This window comes from Oncorhynchus kisutch, unplaced genomic scaffold, assembly GCF_002021735.2.
Source record: "Oncorhynchus kisutch isolate 150728-3 unplaced genomic scaffold, Okis_V2 Okis01b-Okis20b_hom, whole genome shotgun sequence".
NCBI lineage: Eukaryota > Metazoa > Chordata > Actinopteri > Salmoniformes > Salmonidae > Oncorhynchus > Oncorhynchus kisutch.
Window position 1 is genome coordinate 11594675 of NW_022261978.1, and position 24757 is coordinate 11619431.

The 24757-nt window shown below is 38.5% G+C and overlaps 1 protein-coding gene across 1 annotated transcript in view; it reads right to left on the reverse strand.

Annotated features, from left to right (window-relative positions):
- The window catches only part of gna12a (guanine nucleotide binding protein (G protein) alpha 12a), a 51358-nt gene that overhangs the window by 15396 nt on the left and 11205 nt on the right, over window positions 1-24757 (reverse strand). Inside the window, exon 2 of the mRNA XM_031811509.1 lies at window positions 8231-8446. Within this exon, the coding sequence (XP_031667369.1) occupies window positions 8231-8446 (216 nt within the window). The remainder of the gene's footprint in view (window positions 1-8230; window positions 8447-24757) is intronic.

The window sequence follows — 24757 nt, forward strand, 5'->3', positions numbered from 1 at the left end:
CCCACACCACAGTGCTGTCTCTCTCTCTCCTCCCTACTGCAGTGAACAGGCCCCACACCACAGTGTTTATCTCTGTCTCTCTCCTCCCTACTACAGTGAACAGGCCCCACACCACAGTGTTTATCTCTGTCTCTCTCTCCTCCCTACTGCAGTGAACAGGCCCATGTATCTTTAAGATAGAGTGAGGGCCTGATTTGATCATTCCTTATCCCTTTTAAAGGGAGTGTTCCCCTCGTTGGCATTAACACTAATCGCTGCATATGTCAGCTACATCGTTAATTACCTTTAATTGGCACATACCCGACGGCACGATCGGATCCCGGCATAACATTGGATCCCGGCATAACATCGGATCCCGGCATAACATCGGATCCCGGCATAACATCGGATCCTGGCATAACAGGATTCAATCTCTCGTTCTCCAACTTGTGTTGGAGAAAAAAAATATTATTGTATTTATCTGTTTACAGCAACGACCTGGGGAATAGTTACAGGGGAGAGGAGGTGGATGAGTGAGACAATTGTAAACTGGGGATTATTAGGTCCTGGAGAATAGTTACAGGGGAGAGGAGGTGGATGAGTGAGACAATTGTAAACTGAGGATTATTAGGTCCTGGGGAATAGTTACAGGGGAGAGGAGGTGGATGAGTGAGACAATTGTAAACTGAGGATTATTAGGTCCTGGGGAATAGTTACAGGGGAGAGGAGGTGGATGAGTGAGACAATTGTAAACTGGGGATTATTAGGTGACCGTGATGGTTTGATGGCCGGATTGGGAATTTAGCCAGGACACCGGAGTTAACTCTTACGATAAGTGCCATGGGATCTTTATTGACCTCAGAAAGTCTGGACACCCGTTTAACGTGCCATCCGAAAGACGGCACCCATACACAGGGCAGTGTCCCCAATCATTGCCCTGGGATATTCTTTTTTAGACCAGAGGAAAGAGTGCCTCCTACTGGCCCTCCAACACCACTTCCAGCAGCATCTGGTCTCCCATCCAGGAACTGACCAGGACCAACCCTGCTTAGCTTCAGAAGCAAGCCAGCAGTGATATGCAGGGTGGTATGCTCCTGGGTGGTATGCTGCTGGGTGGTATGCTGCTGGGTGGTATGCTTCTAGGTGGTATGCTGCTGGGTGGTATGCAGGGTGGTATGCTTCTGGGTGGTATACTGCTGGGTGGTATGCAGGGTGGTATGCTGCTGTGTGGTATGCAGGGTGGTATGCTGCTGGGTGGTATGCAGGGTGGTATGCTGCTGGGTGGTATGCTGCTGGGCGGTATGCTGCTGGGTGGTATGCAGGGTGGTATGCTGCTGGGTGGTATGCAGGGTGGTATGCTGCTGGGTGGTATGCTGTAGGGTGGTATGCTGCTGGGTGCTATGCAGGGTGGTATGCTGCTGGGTGGTATGCAGGGTGGTATGCAGGGTGGTATGCTGCTGGGTGGTATGCTGCTGGGTGGTATGCAGGGTGGTATGCTGCTGGTTGGTATGCAGGGTGGTATGCTGCTGGGTGGTATGCAGGGTGGTATGCAGGGTGGTATGCTGCTGGGTGGTATGCTGCTGGGTGGTATGCAGGGTGGTATGCAGGGTGGTATGCTGCTGGGTGGTATGCAGGGTGGTATGCAGGGTGGTATGATGCTGGGTGTGTGTTGCGGGGGGCTGTCAGTCGTTTCTGTTTTCTCTCTATCTCTCTACTCCTCCCTTCTCTCCATTTCTCCCAGTCATCCTGTTTCTCTCAACCCCTCTCCCCTCCCCCAACCTTATTTCTCTCTCTCTCTCGCTCTCTTTTTCTCTGGCTGGGATCCAGAGTTTCCTGGGAAAGCTGGGCTGTGGTAACCGGAAAAACCTCTCAGAGAGAAAGATAGAGGGGGTAGTGAGACAGACAGAGAAAAGGAGAGAGGGTGAGAGAGAGAACGAGAGGGAGAAAAATAAAGACTCATAAATAAAGATAGCAAGAGAGAGAGAGATGGAAGAAAAACAAAGACTTTCATAAATAAAGATAGCAAGAGAGAAAGAGATGGAAGAAAAACAAAGACTTTCATAAATAAAGATAGCAAGAGAGAAAGAGATGGAAGAAGAGAGAAAAATACACACAGAGAAAGAGAGAAGCCCGAAAGGCAGCTGCAGTCTGAGGATTCACTCGGTCTTGTTCTGTTTATCTGAACAGGAACCAAGTTGTCTTCTGTGTATCACGTTAGCATGCTAGCATTGTCCACTGTGACTAATGACAAGATTAGCCTCGTTTGCAGTACACATCAGGACAGCAGGACAGCACACAGCAGGACAGCACACAGCAGGACAGCACACAGTAGGACAGAACACAGCAGGACAGTACACAGCAGGACAGCACACAGTAGGACAGTACACAGCAGGACAGCACACAGCAGGACAGTACACAGCAGGACAGCACACAGTAGGACAGTACACAGTAGGACAGAACACAGCAGGACAGCACACAGTAGGACAGAACACAGCAGGACAGAACACAGCAGGACAGCACACAGTAGGACAGTACATAGTAGGACAGCACACAGTAGGACAGTACACAGCAGGACAGCACACAGCAGGACAGCAGGACAGCAGGACAGCAGGACAGCAGGACAGCACACAGCAGGACAGCAGGACAGAACACAGCAGGACAGCAGGACAGCAGGACAGCAGGACAGCAGGACAGTACACAGCAGGACAGCAGGACAGCACACAGCAGGACAGTACACAGCAGGACAGCAGGACAGCAGGACAGCACACAGTATACAGCAGGACAGTACACAGCAGGACAGTACACAGCAGGACAGCAGGACAGCACACAGCAGGACAGCAGGACAGCAGGACAGCACACAGCAGGACAGCAGGACAGCAGGACAGAACACAGCAGGACAGCAGGACAGTATACAGCAGGACAGTACACAGCAGGACAGCAGGACAGAACACAGCAGGACAGCAGGACAGTATACAGCAGGACAGTATACAAGCAGGACAGTATACAGCAGGACGCAGGACAGTATACAGCAGGACAGTATACAGCAGGGACAGTACACAGCAGGACAGCACACAGCAGGACAGCACACAGCAGGACAGCAGGACAGCAGGACAGTACACAGCAGGACAGAACACAGCAGGACAGCAGGACAGTATACAGCAGGACAGTATACAGCAGGACAGCAGGACCAGAACACAGCAGGACAGCAGGACAGTATACAGCAGGACAGGCAGGACAGTACACAGCAGGACAGCACACAGCAGGACAGCACACAGCAGGACAGCAGGACAGTACACGCAGGACAGCAGGACAGAACACACAGCAGGACAGTATACAGCAGGACAGCAGGACAGTATACAGCAGGACAGCACACAGCAGGACAGCAGGACAGTATACAGCAGGACAGCACACAGCAGGACAGCAGGACAGTATACAGCAGGACAGCACACAGCAGGACAGTATACAGCAGGACAGCACACAGCAGGACAGTATACAGCAGGGACAGTATACAGCAGGACAGCAGGACAGTATACAGCAGGACAGTATACAGCAGGACAGTATACAGCACACAGCAGGACAGCAGGACAGTATACAGCAGGACAGTACACAGCAGGACAGTATACAGCAGGACAGCACACAGCAGGACAGTATACAGCAGGACAGTATACAGCAGGACAGTATACAGCACACAGCAGGACAGCAGGACAGTATACAGCAGGACAGTACACAGCAGGACAGGACAGTTATACAGCAGGGACAGCACACCGCAGGACAGTATACAGCAGGACAGTATACAGCAGGACAGCACACAGCAGGACAGTATACAGCAGGACAGCACACAGCAGGACAGTATACAGCAGGACAGCACACAGCAGGACAGTATAGAGCAGGACAGCAGGACAGTATACAGCAGGACAGTATACAGCAGGACAGTATACAGCAGGACAGCACACAGCAGGACAGCAGGACAGTATACAGCAGGACAGTATACAGCAGGACAGTATACAGCAGGACAGCAGGACAGTATACAGCAGGACAGTATACAGCAGGACAGCAGGACAGCAGGAGGTATCCTGACAATGTAAGGTATCCACAGGACTAATAATGACAGAACCAACTTTATCAATAGCCTGACAACGTAAGGTATCCAGGGACCTAATAATGACAGAACCAACTATATCAATAGCCTGACAACGCTAGGTATCCAGGGGACTAATAATGACAGAACCAACTAGATCAATAGCCTGACAACGTAAGGTATCCAGGGAACTAGTAATGACAGAACCAACTATATCAATAGCCTGACAACATAAGGTATATCAGACTAGTAATGACAGAACCAACTATATCAATAGCCTGACAACGCTAGGTATCCAGGGGACTAGTAATGACAGAACCAACTAGATCAATAGCTTGACAACGCTAGGTATCCAGGGGACTAGTAATGACAGAACCAACTAGATCAATAGCCTGACAACATAAGGTATCCATGGAACTAATAATGACAGAACCAACTATATCAATAGCCTGACAACGTAAGGTATCCAGGGAACTAATAACGACAGGACCAACTATATCAATAGCCTGATAACGTAAGGTATCCAGGGAGCTAATAATGACAGAACCAATTATATCAATAGCCTGACAACGTAAGGTATCCAGGGAACTAATAATGACAGAACCAATTATATCAATAGCCTGACAACGTAAGGTATCCAGGGAACTAATAATGACAGAACCAACTATATCAATAGCCTGACAACATAAGGTATATCAGACTAGTAATGACAGAACCAAATATATCAATAGCATGACAACATAAGGTATATCAGACTAGTAATGACAGAACCAAATATATCAATAGCATGACAACATAAGGTATATCAGACTAGTAATGACAGAACCAAATATATCAAACTAAATTCATCCCTAAAGCCAACACCTCATTTGGCCCGCCTTTCGTTCCAGTACTCTGCTGCCTGTGACTGGAACGAATTGCAAAAATCGCTGAAGTTGGAGACTTTTATCTCCCTCACCAACTTCAAACATCAGCTATCTGAGCAGCTAACCGATCGCTGCAGCTGTACATAGTCTATTGGTAAATAGCCCACCCTTTTCACCTACCTCATCCCCATACTGTTTTTATTTATTTACTTTTCTGCTCTTCTGCACACCAATATCTCTACCTGTACATGACCATCTGATCTTTTATCACTCCAGTGTTAATCTGCAAAATTGTAATTATTTGCCTACCTCCTCATGCATTTTGCACACATTGTATATAGACCCCCCCTTTGTTTTCTACTGTGTTATTGACTTGTTAATTGTTTACTCCATGTGTAACTCTTTGTTGTATGCTCACACTGCTATGCTTTATCTTGGCCAGGTCGCAGTTGCAAATGAGAACTTGTTCTCAACTAGCCTACCTGGTTAAATAAAGGTGAAAAAAAAATATAATAATAATAATATATATAAAAACAAATCAATAGCCTGACAACATAAGTTATATCAGACTAGTAATGACAGAACCAACTATATCAATAGCCTGACAATGTACGGTATCCAGGGAACTAGTAATGACAGAACCAACTATATCATTAGCCTGACAATGTACGGTATCCAGGGAACTAGTAATGACAGAACCAACTATATCACTAGCCTGGCAACGTAAGCTATCCAGGGAACTAATAATGACAGAACCAACTATATCAATAGCCTGACAATGTAAGGTATCCAGGGAACTAATAATGACAGAACCAACTATATCAATAGCCTGACAACGTAAGGTATCCAGGGAACTCGTTTTGACAAAACCAACTATAACTATAGCCTGACAACGCTAGTTATCCAGGGAACTAATAATGACAGAACCAACTATATCAATAGCCTGACAGCATAAGGTATCCAGGGAACTAATAATGACAGAACCAACTATATACATAGCATGACAAGATAAAGTACATCAGACTAGTAATGACAGAACCAACTATATCAATAGCCTGACAACGTAAGGTATCCAGGGAACTAATAATGACAGAACCAACGATATCAATAGTCTGACAACGTAAGGTATCCAGGGAACTAATAATGACAGAACCAACTATATACATAGCATGACAAGATAAAGTACATCAGACTAGTAATGACAGAACCAACTATATCAATAGCCTGACAACGTAAGGTATCCAGGGAACTAGTAATGACAGAACCAACTATATCAATAGCCTGACAACATAAGGTATATCACACTAGTAATGACAGAACCAACCATATCAATAGCCTGACAACATAAGGTATATCAGACTGGTAATAACAGAACCAACTATATCAATAGCCTGACAACGTAAGGTATCCAGGGAACTAATAATGACAGAACCAACTATATCAATAGCCTGACAACGTAAGGTATCCAGGGAACTAATAATGACAGAACCAACTATATCAATAGCCTGACAACGTAAGGTATCCAGGCAACTAGTAATGACAGAACCAACTATATCAATAGCCTGACAACATAAGGTATATCAGACTAGTAATGACAGAACCAACTATATCAATAGCCTGACAACATAGGTATCCAGGGAACTAATAATGACAGAACCAACTATATCAATAGCCTGACAACATAAGGTATATCAGACTAGTAATGACAGAACCAACTATATCAATAGCCTGACAACATAAGGTATATCAGACTAGTAATGACAGAACCAACTATATCAATAGCCTTTCGAAAAAAACGAGTTTAATCAATGTACAGCTCATTAAGAAAGATATGACCCATGCGGACCGGGAAGATCTCTCTATGCGAGGTCTAAAACCAAATGTCCAATAACCTATCCCCATTATTCTTACCGGCCTGTCATAAACATTTTAAGACGAGTTAAGGTTATGAACAGTAGCTCATTTCACAAATATTCTAGCCTACAAAGGTGTTGTCCTAAAGTTGTTGGGTCTTTTCAAAAATAACAAGAATGAACAACTATAGCACAGCTTTCAACAATACTATCTGATTATATAGCCTCTACCAAGGCTTAAAACAAAACTATCTAATTATATAGCCTCTACCCAGGCTTTAAACAATACTATCTGATTATATAGCCTCTACCCAGGCTATAAACAATACTATCTTATTATAGAGCCTCTACCCAGGCTATAAACAATACTATCTGATTATATAGCCTCTACCAAGGCTTTAAACAATACTATCTGATTATATAGCTTCTACCAAGGCTTTAAACAATACTATCTGATTATATAGCTTCTACCCAGGCTTCGTCCTGATTGGTCCAGGAGCGGCGTGGCCAATAGGGCCAGTATAGCACAGTGTTTTATGGGTACATATTCTTGATAAGACGAAGGTTGACATCGCACAACCCTAACACAAACAACCATGAGTTAATTTTTTTTTATGTCGGACAGTGATAAATTAATGATAAATTAACAATAAATGAATGATAAATGAATGATTGACAGTCTCTAGTCAGCCCTGACAGCCTTGTTGTCACCTAGCAACATACAAACCTACACACACACTCTACACACACTACACACACTACACCCTCTACACACACTACACTACACACAACACTACACACTCTACACACAGTAAACACACTACACTTCACAGACTACACACTCTACACACTACACACTCTACACACTACACACTCTACACACACTACACACTCAAATACACTCTTTAAAAAAAGGTTCCAAAAGGGTTTTTCGGCTATCTCCAAGGGAGAGCCCTTTTTGGTTCCAGGTAGAACGCTCTGTGGAGGGGTTCTACTACTTGGAACCTAAAAGGGTTCTTCAAAGGGTTCTCCTATGGGGACAGTCAAAGAATCCTTTTAGGTTCTAGAATCTTTTTTTGTCATAGCGTGTTCTCAGTTTGTAAACAACGAACTGTTTTGAATGTTGAATGCAGCTCTAACTTATCTGGAGTTGAAGGGAGAGACTGTGACATCATAATAACAACACACACAGTCACTCTCTGACGCAAACAAATGAGTGTGTGATTTTTCAGTCTCAGACACGGCTCTCGTGTGTGTGTGTAGCTGTGTGTGTGTGTAGCTGTGTGTGTGTAGCTGTGTGTGTGTGTAGCTGTGTGTGTGTAGCTGTGTGTGTGTGTAGCTGTGTGTGTGTGTAGCTGTGTGTGTGTAGCTGTGTGTGTGTGTAGCTGTGTGTGTGTGTGTGTGTCTATCTCTGTGTGTGTGTGTGTGTGTGTGTATGTGTGTGTCAGACTCACCAGTTGAAACTCACTGCGTCGTGCGTAGGCGTCCTGTATTCCAGAATCCCTCCACAGAGCGTCCAGCGCCAGACCATAAAGCTGGAATTCCATTGGTTCTACCGCCACTCCACCACGCCCCTCAAATGACATCACAAACATGCCGTGCTTCTCGTTTTCAGAGTTCTGCCACGGAATCCCCAGCTTGTCCCGTGCATCTACCAATACACGCATCCCCTGTAGTACAATATATACATTAATATATACATCCACCAATACACACATCCCCTGTAGTACAATATATACATCCACCAATACACGCATCCCCTGTAGTACAATATATACATCCACCAATACACGCATCCCCTGTAGTACAATATATACATCCACCAATACACGCATCCCCTGTAGTACAATACATACATTAATATATACATCTACCAATACACACATCCCTTATAAAGAGAGACGGCGTTGGATACATACACTCACTCAAAATGTGTTACAGTGTATCTATCTACAACCAGTATTACAGTGTATCTATCTACAACCAGTGTTACAGTGTATCTATCTACAACCAGTATTACAGTGTATCTATCTACAACCAGTATTACAGTGTATCTATCTACAACCAGTATTATAGTGTATCTATCTACAACCAGTATTACAGTGTATCTATCTACAACCAGTGTTACAGTGTATCTATCTACAACCAGTATTACAGTGTTACAGTGTATCTATCTACAACCAGTGTTACAGTGCATCTATCTACAACCAGTATTACAGTGTTACAGTGTATCTATCTACAACCAGTGTTACAGTGTATCTATCTACAACCAGTATTACAGTGTTACAGTGTATCTATCTACAACCAGTGTTACAGTGTTACAGTGTATCTATCTACAACCAGTATTACAATGTAGCTATCTACAACCAGTGTTACAGTGTATCTATCTACAACCAGTGTTACAGTGTATCTATCTACAACCAGTATTACAGTATTACAGTGTATCTATCTACAACAGTGGTACAGTGTATCTATCTACAACCAGTATTACAGTGTTACAGTGTATCTATCTACAACCAGTGTTACAGTGTTACAGTGTATCTATCTCCAACAGTGTTACAGTGTATCTATCTACAACCAGTGTTACAGTGTATCTATCTACAACCAGTATTACAGTGTATCTATCTACAACCAGTATTACAGTGTATCTATCTACAACCAGTATTACAGTGTATCTATCTACAACCAGTATTACAGTGTTACAGTGTATCTATCTACAACCAGTGTTACAGTGTATCTATCTACAACCAGTATTACAGTGTATCTATCTACAACCAGTATTACAGTGTTACAGTGTATCTATCTACAACCAGTATTACAGTGTATCTATCTACAACCAGCATTACAGTGTTACAGTGTATCTATCCACAACAGTGTTACAGTGTATCTATCTACAACCAGTGTTACAGTGTATCTATCTACAACCAGTATTACAGTGTATCTATCTACACGTATCTATCTACAACCAGTATTACAGTGTATCTATCTACAACCAGTATTACAGTGTATCTATCTACAACCAGTATTACAGTGTATCTATCTACAACCAGTATTACAGTGTATCTATCTACAACCAGTATTACAGTGTTACAGTGTATCTATCTACAACCAGTATTACAGTGTATCTATCTATAACCAGTATTACAGTATTACAGTGTATCTATCTACAACCAGTATTACAGTGTTACAGTGTATCTATCTACAACCAGTGTTACAGTGTTACAGTGTATCTATCTACACAACCAGTATTACAGTGTATCTATCTACAACCAGTGTTACAGTGTATCTATCTACAACCAGTATTACAGTGTATCTATCTACAACCAGTGTTACAGTGTATCTATCTACAACCAGTATTACAGTGTATCTATCTACAACCAGTGTTACAGTGTATCTATCTACAACCAGTATTACAGTGTTACAGTGTATCTATCTACAACCAGTATTACAGTGTATCTATCTACAACCAGTATTACAGTGTTACAGTGTATCTATCTACAACCAGTGTTACAGTGTATCTATCTACAACCAGTATTACAGTGTTACAGTGTATCTATCTACAACCAGTATTACAGTGTTACAGTGTATCTATCTACAACCAGTGTTACAGTGTTACAAGTGTATCTATCTACAACCAGTATTACAGTGTATCTATCTACAACCAGTATTACAGTGTTACAGTGTATCTATCTACAACCAGTATTACAGTGTATCTATCTACAACCAGTATTACAGTGTTACAGTGTATCTATCTACAACCAGTGTTACAGTGTATCTATCTACAACCAGTATTACAGTGTTACAGTGTATCTATCTACAACCAGTATTACAGTGTATCTATCTACAACCAGTATTACAGTGTTACAGTGTATCTATCTACAACCAGTATTACAGTGTATCTATCTACAACCAGTGTTACAGTGTATCTATCTACAACCAGTGTTACAGTGTATCTATCTACAACCAGTATTATAGTGTATCTATCTACAACCAGTGTTACAGTGTATCTATCTACAACCAGTGTTACAGTGTATCTATCTACAACCAGTGTTACAGTGTATCTATCTACAACCAGTATTACAGTGTTACAGTGTATCTATCTACAACCAGTGTTACAGTGTATCTATCTACAACCAGTGTTACAGTGTATCTATCTACAACCAGTGTTACAGTGTTACAGTGTATCTATCTACAACCAGTATTACAGTGTATCTATCTACAACCAGTATTACAGTGTTACAGTGTATCTATCTACAACCAGTATTACAGTGTATCTATCTACAACCAGTATTACAGTGTTACAGTGTATCTATCTACAACCAGTGTTACAGTGTATCTATCTACAACCAGTATTACAGTGTTACAGTGTATCTATCTACAACCAGTATACAGTGTATCTATCTACAACCAGTATTACAGTGTTACAGTGTATCTATCTACAACCAGTATTACAGTGTATCTATCTACAACCAGTATTACAGTGTTACAGTGTATCTATCTACAACCAGTATTACAGTGTATCTATCTACAACCAGTATTACAGTGTTACAGTGTATCTATCTACAACCAGTGTTACAGTGTATCTATCTACAACCAGTATTACAGTGTTACAGTGTATCTATCTACAACCAGTATTACAGTGTATCTATCTACAACCACTATTACAGTGTTACAGTGTATCTATCTACAACCAGTATTACAGTGTATCTATCTACAACAGTGTTACAGTGTATCTATCTACAACCAGTGTTACAGTGTATCTATCTACAACCAGTATTATAGTGTATCTATCTACAACCAGTGTTACAGTGTATCTATCTACAACCAGTGTTACAGTGTATCTATCTACAACCAGTATTACAGTGTTACAGTGTATCTATCTACAACCAGTGTTACAGTGTATCTATCTACAACCAGTGTTACAGTGTATCTATCTACAACCAGTATTACAGTGTTACAGTGTATCTATCTACAACCAGTATTACAGTGTATCTATCTACAACCAGTGTTACAGTGTATCTATCTACAACCAGTGTTACAGTGTATCTATCTACAACCAGTGTTACAGTGTATCTATCTACAACCAGTATTATAGTGTATCTATCTACAACCAGTGGTTACAGTGTATCTATCTACAACCAGTGTTACAGTGTATCTATCTACAACCAGTGTTACAGTGTATCTATCTACAACCAGTATTACAGTGTTACAGTGTATCTATCTACAACCAGTGTTACAGTGTATCTATCTACAACCAGTGTTACAGTGTATCTATCTACAACCAGTGTTACAGTGTTACAGTGTATCTATCTACAACCAGTATTACAGTGTATCTATCTACAACCAGTATTACAGTGTTACAGTGTATCTATCTACAACCAGTATTACAGTGTATCTATCTACAACCAGTATTACAGTGTTACAGTGTATCTATCTACAACCAGTGTTACAGTGTATCTATCTACAACCAGTATTACAGTGTTACAGTGTATCTATCTACAACCAGTATTACAGTGTATCTATCTACAACCAGTATTACAGTGTTACAGTGTATCTATCTACAACCAGTATTACAGTGTATCTATCTACAACCAGTATTACAGTGTTACAGTGTATCTATCTACAACCAGTATTACAGTGTATCTATCTACAACCAGTATTACAGTGTTACAGTGTATCTATCTACAACCAGTGTTACAGTGTATCTATCTACAACCAGTATTACAGTGTTACAGTGTATCTATCTACAACCAGTATTACAGTGTATCTATCTACAACCACTATTACAGTGTTACAGTGTATCTATCTACAACCAGTATTACAGTGTATCTATCTACAACCAGTGTTACAGTGTATCTATCTACAACCAGTGTTACAGTGTATCTATCTACAACCAGTATTATAGTGTATCTATCTACAACCAGTGTTACAGTGTATCTATCTACAACCAGTGTTACAGTGTATCTATCTACAACCAGTATTACAGTGTTACAGTGTATCTATCTACAACCAGTGTTACAGTGTATCTATCTACAACCAGTGTTACAGTGTATCTATCTACAACCAGTATTACAGTGTTACAGTGTATCTATCTACAACCAGTATTACAGTGTATCTATCTACAACCAGTGTTACAGTGTATCTATCTACAACCAGTATTACAGTGTTACAGTGTATCTATCTACAACCAGTATTACAGTGTAATCTATCTACAACCAGTATTACAGGTGTTACAGTGTATCTATCTACAACCAGTATTACAGTGTATCTATCTACAACCAGTGTTACAGTGTATCTATCTACAACCAGTGTTACAGTGTATCTATCTACAACCAGTATTATAGTGTATCTATCTACAACCAGTGTTACAGTGTATCTATCTACAACAGTGTTACAGTGTATCTATCTACAACCAGTGTTACAGTGTATCTATCTACAACCAGTATTACAGTGTTACAGTGTATCTATCTACAACCAGTGTTACAGTGTATCTATCTACAACCAGTGTTACAGTGTATCTATCTACAACCAGTGTTACAGTGTTACAGTGTATCTATCTACAACCAGTGTTACAGTGTATCTATCTACAACCAGTATTACAGTGTTACAGTGTATCTATCTACAACCAGTATTACAGTGTATCTATCTACAACCAGTATTACAGTGTTACAGTGTATCTATCTACAACCAGTATTACAGTGTATCTATCTACAACCAGTATTACAGTGTTACAGTGTATCTATCTACAACCAGTATTACAGTGTATCTATCTACAACCAGTATTACAGTGTTACAGTGTATCTATCTACAACCAGTGTTACAGTGTATCTATCTACAACCAGTATTACAGTGTTACAGTGTATCTATCTACAACCAGTATTACAGTGTATCTATCTACAACCAGTATTACAGTGTTACAGTGTATCTATCTACAACCAGTGTTACAGTGTATCTATCTACAACCAGTATTACAGTGTTACAGTGTATCTATCTACAACCAGTATTACAGTGTATCTATCTACAACCACTATTACAGTGTTACAGTGTATCTATCTACAACCGAGTATTACAGTGTATCTATCTACAACCAGTGTTACAGTGTATCTATCTACAACCAGTGTTACAGTGTATCTATCTACAACCAGTATTATAGTGTATCTATCTACAACCAGTGTTACAGTGTATCTATCTACAACCAGTGTTACAGTGTATCTATCTACAACCAGTATTACAGTGTTTACAGTGTATCTATCTACAACCAGTGTTACAGTGTATCTATCTACAACCAGTGTTACAGTGTATCTATCTACAACCAGTATTACAGTGTTACAGTGTATCTATCTACAACCAGTATTACAGTGTATCTATCTACAACCAGTGTTACAGTGTATCTATCTACAACCAGTATTACAGTGTTACAGTGTATCTATCTACAACCAGTATTACAGTGTATCTATCTACAACCAGTATTACAGTGTTACAGTGTATCTATCTACAACCAGTATTACAGTGTATCTATCTACAACCAGTGTTACAGTGTATCTATCTACAACCAGTGTTACAGTGTATCTATCTACAACCAGTATTATAGTGTATCTATCTACAACCAGTGTTACAGTGTATCTATCTACAACCAGTGTTACAGTGTATCTATCTACAACCAGTGTTACAGTGTATCTATCTACAACCAGTATTACAGTGTTACAGTGTATCTATCTACAACCAGTGTTACAGTGTATCTATCTACAACCAGTGTTACAGTGTATCTATCTACAACCAGTGTTACAGTGTTACAGTGTATCTATCTACAACCAGTGTTACAGTGTATCTATCTACAACCAGTATTACAGTGTTACAGTGTATCTATCTACAACCAGTATTACAGTGTATCTATCTACAACCAGTATTACAGTGTTACAGTGTATCTATCTACAACCAGTATTACAGTGTATCTATCTACAACCAGTATTACAGTGTTACAGTGTATCTATCTACAACCAGTATTACAGTGTATCTATCTACAACCAGTATTACAGTGTTACAGTGTATCTATCTACAACCAGTGTTACAGTGTATCTATCTACAACCAGTATTACAGTGTTACAGTGTATCTATCTACAACCAGTATTACAGTGTATCTATCTACAACCAGTATTACAGTGTTACAGTGTATCTATCTACAACCAGTATTACAGTGTATCTATCTACAACCAGTGTTACAGTGTATCTATCTACAACCAGTGTTACAGTGTATCTATCTACAACCAGTATTATAGTGTTTCTATCTACAACCAGTGTTACAGTGTAATCTATCTACAACCAGTGTTACAGTGTATCTATCTACAACCAGTATTACAGTGTTACAGTGTATCTATCTACAACCAGTGTTACAGTGTATCTATCTACAACCAGTGTTACAGTGTATCTATCTACAACCAGTATTACAGTGTTACAGTGTATCTATCTACAACCAGTGTTACAGTGTATCTATCTACAACCAGTGTTACAGTGTATCTATCTACAACCAGTATTACAGTGTTACAGTGTATCTATCTACACAGTGTTACAGTGTATCTATCTACAACCAGTATTACAGGTATCTATCTACAACCAGTATTACAGTGTTACAGTGTATCTATCTACAACCAGTATTACAGTGTTACAGTGTATCTATCTACAACCAGTATTACAGTGTATCTATCTACAACCAGTATTACAGTGTATCTATCTACAACCAGTATTACAGTATTACAGTGTATCTATCTACAACCAGTGTTACAGTGTATCTATCTACAACCAGTGTACAGTGTATCTATCTACAACCAGTGTTTACAGGTGTATATATCTACAACCAGTATTACAGTATTACAGTGTATCTATCTACAACCAGTATTACAGTGTTACAGTGTATCTATCTACAACCAGTGTTACAGTGTTACAGTGTATCTATCTACAACCAGTATTACAGTGTATCTATCTACAACCAGTATACAGTGTTACAGTGTATCTATCTACAACCCAGTATTACAGTGTATCTATCTACAACCAGTATTACAGTGTTTACAGTGTATCTATCTACAACCAGTGTTACAGTGTATCTATCTACAACCAGTATTACAGTGTTACAGTGTATCTATCTACAACCAGTATTACAGTGTATCTATCTACAACCAGTATTACAGTGTTACAGTGTATCTATCTACAACCAGTATTACAGTGTTACAGTGTATCTATCTACAACAGTGGTACAGTGTTACAGTGTATCTATCTACAACCAGTGTTACAGTGTATCTCTCTACAACCAGTGTTACAGTGTATCTATCTACAACCAGTGTTACAGTGTATCTATCTACAACCAGTAATACAGTGTATCTATCTACAACCAGTAGTACATGTGTATCTATCTACAACCAGTGTTACCAGTGTATTATCACAACCAGTGTACATTCATCTATCTACAACCCATATTAATAGTGTATCTATCTAAACCAGTGTTACAGTGTATCTATCTACAACCAGTGTTACAGTGTATCTATCTACAACCAGTGTTACAGTGTATCTATCTACAACCAGTATTACAGTGTTACAGTGTATTATCTACAACCAGTGTTACAGTGTATCTATCTACAACCAGTGTTTACAGTGTATCTATCTACAACCAGTGTTACAGTGTTACAGTGTATCTATCTACAACCAGTATTACAGTGTATCTATCTACAACCAGTATTACAGTGTTACAGTGTATCTATCTACAACCAGTATTACAGTGTATCTATCTACAAACCAGTATTACAGTGTTTACAGTGTATCTATCTACAACCAGTGTTACAGTGTATCTACTACACCAGTATTACAGTGTTACAGTGTATCTATCTACAACCAGTATTACAGTGTATCTAGTCTACAACCAGTATTACAGTGTTACAGTGTGTCTATCTACAACCAGTATTACAGTGTATCTATCTACAACCAGATATTACAGTGTTACAGTGTATCTATCTACAACCAGTATTACAGTGTATCTATCTACAACCAGTATTACAGTGTTACAGTGTATCTATCTACCCAACCGTGTTACAGTGTATCTATCTACAACCAGTATTACAGTGTTACAGTGTATCTATCTACAACCAGTATTACAGTGTATCTATCTACAACCAGTATTACAGTGTTAACAGTGTAATCTATCTACAACCAGTGTTACAGTGTATCTATCTACAACCAGTATTACAGTGTTACAGTGTATCTATCTACAACCAGTATTACAGTGTATCTATCTACAACCAGTATTACAGTGTTACAGTGTATCTATCTACAACCAGTATTACAGTGTATCTATCTACAACCAGTATTAACCAGTGTTACAGTGTATCTATCTACAAACCAGTATTACAGTGTATCTATCTACAACCAGTATTACAGTGTTACAGTGTATCTATCTACAACCAGTGTTACAGTGTATCTATCTACACCAGTATTACAGTGTTACAGTGTATCTATCTACAACCAGTATTACAGTGTATCTATCTACAACCACTATTACAGTGTTACAGTGTATCTATCTACAACCAGTATTACAGTGTATCTATCTACAACCAGTGTTACAGTGTATCTATCTACAACCAGTGTTACAGTGTATCTATCTACAACCAGTATTATAGTGTATCTATCTACAACCAGTGTTACAGTGTATCTATCTACAACCAGTGTTACAGTGTATCTATCTACAACCAGTATTACAGTGTTACAGTGTATCTATCTACAACCAGTGTTACAGTGTATCTATCTACAACCAGTGTTACAGTGTATCTATCTACAACCAGTATTACAGTGTTACAGTGTATCTATCTACAACCAGTATTACAGTGTATCTATCTACAACCAGTGTTACAGTGTATCTATCTACAACCAGTATTACAGTGTTACAGTGTATCTATCTACAACCAGTATTACAGTGTATCTATCTACAACCAGTATTACAGTGTTACAGTGTATCTATCTACAACCAGTATTACAGTGTATCTATCTAACACCAGTGTTACAGTGTATCTATCTACAACCAGTGTTACAGTGTATCTATCTACAACCAGTATTATAGTGTATCTATCTACAACCAGTGTTACAGTTATCTATCTACAACCAGTGTTACAGTGTATCTATCTACAACCAGTGTTACAGTGTATCTATCTACAACCAGTATTACAGTGTTACAGTGTATCTATCTACAACCAGTGTTACAGTGTATCTATCTACAACCAGTGTACAGTGTATCTATCTACAACCAGTGTTACAGTGTTACAGGTGTATCTATCTACAACCAGTGTTACAGTGTATCTATCTACAACCAGTATTACAGTGTTACAGTGTATCTATCTACAACCAGTATTACAGTGTATCTATCTACAACCAGTATTACAGTGTTACAGTGTATCTATCTACAACCAGTATTACAGTGTATCTATCTACAACCAGTATTACAGTGTTACAGTGTATCTATCTACAACCAGTATTACAGTGTATCTATCTACAACCAGTATTACAGTGTTACAGTGTATCTATCTACAACCAGTGTTACAGTGTATCTATCTACAACCAGTATTACAGTGTTACAGTGTATCTATCTACAACCAGTATTACAGTGTATCTATCTACAACCAGTATTACAGTGTTACAGTGTATCTATCTACAACCAGTATTACAGTGTATCTATCTACAACCAGTGTTACAGTGTATCTATCTACAACCAGTGTTACAGTGTATCTATCTACAACCAGTATTATAGTGTTTCTATCTACAACCAGTGTTACAGTGTATCTATCTACAACCAGTGTTACAGTGTATCTATCTACAACCAGTATTACAGTGTTACAGTGTATCTATCTACAACCAGTGTTACAGTGTATCTATCTACAACCAGTGTTACAGTGTATCTATCTACAACCAGTATTACAGTGTTACAGTGTATCTATCTACAACCAGTGTTACAGTGTATCTATCTACAACCAGTGTTACAGTGTATCTATCTACAACCAGTATTACAGTGTTACAGTGTATCTATCTACAACAGTGTTACAGTGTATCTATCTAACAACCAGTATTACAAGTGTATCTATCTACAACCAGTATTACAGTGTTACAGTGTATCTATCTACACCAGTATTACAGTGTTACAGTGTATCTATCTACACCAGTATTACAGTGTATCTATCTACAACCAGTATTTACAGTGTATCTATCTACAACCAGTATTACAGTATTACAGTGTATCTATCTACAACCAGTGTTACAGTGTATCTATCTACAACCAGTGTTACAGTGTATCTATCTACAACCAGTGTACAGTGTATATATCTACAACCAGTATTACAGTATTACAGTGTATCTATCTACAACCAGTATTACGTGTTACAGTGTATCTATCTACAACCAGTGTTACAGTGTTACAGTGTATCTATCTACACCAGTATTACAGTGTATCTATCTACAACCAGTATTACAGTGTTACAGTGTATCTATCTACAACCAGTATTACAGTGTATCTATCTACAACCAGTATTACAGTGTTACAGTGTATCTATCTACAACCAGTGTTACAGTGTATCTATCTACAACCAGTATTACAGTGTTACAGTGTATCTATCTACAACCAGTATTACAGTGTATCTATCTACAACCAGTATTACAGTGTTACAGTGTATCTATCTACAACCAGTATTACAGTGTTTACCAGTGTATCTATCTACAACAGTGGTACAGTGTTACAGTGTATCTATCTACAACCAGTGTTACAGTGTAATCTATCTACAACCAGTGTTACAGTGTATCTATCTACAACCAGTGTTACAGTGTATCTATCTACAACCAGTATTAACAGTGTATCTATCTACAACCAGTAGTACAGTGTATCTATCTACAACCAGTGTTACAGTGTATCTATCTACAACCAGTGTTACAGTGTATCTATCTACAACCAGTATTATAGTGTATCTATCTACAACCAGTGTTACAGTGTATCTATCTACAACCAGTGTTACAGTGTATCTATCTACAACCAGTGTTACAGTGTATCTATCTACAACCAGTATTACAGTGTTACAGTGTATCTATCTACAACCAGTGTTACAGTGTATCTATCTACAACAGTGTTACAGTGTATCTATCTACAACCAGTGTTACAGTGTTACAGTGTATCTATCTACAACCAGTATTACAGTGTATCTATCTACAACCAGTATTACAGTGTTACAGTGTATCTATCTACAACCAGTATTACAGTGTATCTATCTACAACCAGTATTACAGTGTTACAGTGTATCTATCTACAACCAGTGTTACAGTGTATCTATCTACAACCAGTATTACAGTGTTACAGTGTATCTATCTACAACCAGTATTACAGTGTATCTATCTACAACCAGTATTACAGTGTTACAGTGTTGTCTATCTACAACCAGTATTACAGTGTATCTATCTACACCAGTATTACAGTGTTACAGTGTATCTATCTACAACCAGTATTACAGTGTATCTATCTACAACCAGTATTACAGTGTTACAGTGTATCTATCTACAACCCGTGTTACAAGTGTATCTATCTACAACCAGTATTACAGTGTTACAGTGTATCTATCTACAACCAGTATTACAGTGTATCTATCTACAACCAGTATTACAGTGTTAGTGTATCTATCTACAACCAGTATTACAGTGTATCTATCTACAACCAGTGTTACAGTGTATCTATCTACAACCAGTGTTACAGTGTATCTATCTACAACCAGTATTATAGTGTATCTATCTACAACCAGTGTTACAGTGTATCTATCTACAACCAGTGTTACAGTGTATCTATCTACAACCAGTGTTACAGTGTATCTATCTACAACCAGTATTACAGTGTTACAGTGTATCTATCTACAACCAGTGTTACAGTGTATCTATCTACAACCAGTGTTACAGTGTATCTATCTACAACCAGTATTACAGTGTTACAGTGTATCTATCTACAACAGTGTTACAGTGTATCTATCTACAACCAGTATTACAGTGTATCTATCTACAACCAGTATTACAGTGTTACAGTGTATCTATCTACAACCAGTATTACAGTGTTACAGTGTATCTATCTACAACCAGTATTACAGTGTATCTATCTACAACCAGTATTACAGTGTATCTATCTACAACCAGTATTACAGTATTACAGTGTATCTATCTACAACCAGTGTTACAGTGTATCTATCTACAACCAGTGTTACAGTGTATCTATCTACAACCAGTGTTACAGTGTATATATCTACAACCAGTATTACAGTATTACAGTGTATCTATCTACAACCAGTATTACAGTGTTACAGTGTATCTATCTACAACCAGTGTTACAGTGTTACAGTGTATCTATCTACAACCAGTATTACAGTGTATCTATCTACAACCAGTATTACAGTGTTACAGTGTATCTATCTACAACCAGTATTACAGTGTATCTATCTACAACCAGTATTACAGTGTTACAGTGTATCTATCTACAACCAGTGTTACAGTGTATCTATCTACAACCAGTATTACAGTGTTTACAGTGTATCTATCTACAACCAGTATTACAGTGTATCTATCTACAACCAGTATTACAGTGTTACAGTGTATCTATCTACAACCAGTATTACAGTGTTACAGTGTATCTATCTACAACAGTGGTACAGTGTTACAGTGTATCTATCTACAACCAGTGTTACAGTGTATCTATCTACAACCAGTGTTACAGTGTATCTATCTACAACCAGTGTTACAGTGTATCTATATACAACCAGTATTACAGTGTATCTATCTACAACCAGTAGTACAGTGTATCTATCTACACCAGTGTTACAGTGTATCTATCTACAACCAGTATTACAGTGTATCTATCTACAACCAGTATTACAGTGTATCTATCTACAACCAGTGTTACAGTGTATCTATCTACAACCAGTATTACAGTGTATCTATCTACAACCAGTATTACAGTGTTACAGTGTATATATCTACAACCAGTGTTACAGTGTATCTATCTACAACCAGTGTTACAGTGTATCTATCTACAACCAGTGTTACAGTGTATCTATCTACAACCAGTATTACAGTGTATCTATCTACAACCAGTATTACAGTGTTACAGTGTATCTATCTACAACCAGTATTACAGTGTATCTATCTACAACCAGTGTTACAGTGTATCTATCTACAACCAGTGTTACAGTGTATCTATCTACAACCAGTATTATAGTGTATCTATCTACAACCAGTGTTACAGTGTATCTATCTACAACCAGTTTACAGTGTATCTATCTACAAACCAGTATTACAGTGTTACAGTGTATCTATCTACAACCAGTGTTACAGTGTATCTATCTACAACCAGTGTTACAGTGTATCTATCTACAACCAGTATTACAGTGTTACAGTGTATCTATCTACAACCAGTGTTACAGTGTATCTATCTACAACCAGTGTTACAGTGTATCTATCTACAACCAGTATTACAGTGTTACAGTGTATCTATCTACAACAGTGTTACAGTGTATCTATCTACAACCAGTATTACAGTGTATCTATCTACAACCAGTATTACAGTGTTACAGTGTATCTATCTACAACCAGTATTACAGTGTTACAGTGTATCTATCTACAACCAGTATTACAGTGTATCTATCTACAACCAGTATTACAGTGTATCTATCTACAACCAGTATTACAGTATTAAGTGTAATCTATCTACAACCAGTGTTACAGTGTATCTATCTACAACCAGTGTTACAGTGTATCTATCTACAACCAGTGTTACAGTGTATATATCTACAACCAGTATTACAGTATTACAGTGTATCTATCTACAACCAGTATTACAGTGTTACAGTGTATCTATCTACAACCAGTGTTACAGTGTTACAGTGTATCTATCTACAACCAGTATTACAGTGTATCTATCTACAACCAGTATTACAGTGTTACAGTGTATCTATCTACAACCAGTATTACAGTGTATCTATCTACAACCAGTATTACAGTGTTACAGTGTATCTATCTACAACCAGTGTTACAGTGTATCTATCTACAACCAGTATTACAGTGTTACAGTGTATCTATCTACAACCAGTATTACAGTGTATCTATCTACAACCAGTATTACAGTGTTACAGTGTATCTATCTACAACCAGTATTACAGTGTATCTATCTACAACCAGTGTTACAGTGTATCTATCTACAACCAGTGTTACAGTGTATCTATCTACAACCAGTATTATAGTGTATCTATCTACAACCAGTGTTACAGTGTATCTATCTACAACCAGTGTTACAGTGTATCTATCTACAACCAGTATTACAGTGTTACAGTGTATCTATCTACAACCAGTGTTACAGTGTATCTATCTACAACCAGTGTTACAGTGTATCTATCTACAACCAGTATTACAGTGTTACAGTGTATCTATCTACAACCAGTATTACAGTGTATCTATCTACAACCAGTGTTACAGTGTATCTATCTACAACCAGTATTACAGTGTTACAGTGTATCTATCTACAACCAGTATTACAGTGTATCTATCTACAACCAGTATTACAGTGTTACAGTGTATCTATCTACAACCAGTATTACAGTGTATCTATCTACAACCAGTGTTACAGTGTATCTATCTACAACCAGTGTTACAGTGTATCTATCTACAACCAGTATTATAGTGTATCTATCTACAACCAGTGTTACAGTGTATCTATCTACAACCAGTGTTACAGTGTATCTATCTACAACCAGTGTTACAGTGTATCTATCTACAACCAGTATTACAGTGTTACAGTGTATCTATCTACAACCAGTGTTACAGTGTATCTATCTACAACCAGTGTTACAGTGTATCTATCTACAACCAGTGTTACAGTGTTACAGTGTATCTATCTACAACCAGTATTACAGTGTATCTATCTACAACCAGTATTACAGTGTTACAGTGTATCTATCTACAACCAGTATTACAGTGTATCTATCTACAACCAGTATTACAGTGTTACAGTGTATCTATCTACAACCAGTGTTACAGTGTATCTATCTACAACCAGTATTACAGTGTTACAGTGTTCTATCTACAACCAGTATTACAGTGTATCTATCTACAACCAGTATTACAGTGTTACAGTGTATCTATCTACAACCAGTATTACAGTGTATCTATCTACAACCAGTATTACAGTGTTACAGTGTATCTATCTACAACCAGTATTACAGTGTATCTATCTACAACCAGTATTACAGTGTTACAGTGTATCTATCTACAACCAGTGTTACAGTGTATCTATCTACAACCAGTATTACAGTGTTACAGTGTATCTATCTACACCAGTATTACAGTGTATCTATCTACCAACCAGTATTACAGTGTTACAGTGTATCTATCTACAACCAGTATTACAGTGTATCTATCTACAACCAGTGTTACAGTGTATCTATCTACAACCAGTGTTACAGTGTATCTATCTACAACCAGTATTATAGTGTATCTATCTACAACCAGTGTTACAGTGTATCTATCTACAACCAGTGTTACAGTGTATCTATCTACAACCAGTATTACAGTGTTACAGTGTATCTATCTACAACCAGTGTTACAGTGTATCTATCTACAACCAGTGTTACAGTGTATCTATCTACAACCAGTATTACAGTGTTACAGTGTATCTATCTACAACAAGTGTTACAGTGTATCTATCTACAACCAGTGTTACAGTGTATCTATCTACAACCAGTATTACAGTGTTACAGTGTATCTATCTACAACAGTGTTACAGTGTATCTATCTACAACCAGTATACAGTGTATCTATCTACAACCAGTATTACAGTGTTACAGTGTATCTATCTACAACCAGTATTACAGTGTTACAGTGTATCTATCTAAACCAGTATTACAGTGTATCTATCTACAACCAGTATTACAGTGTATCTA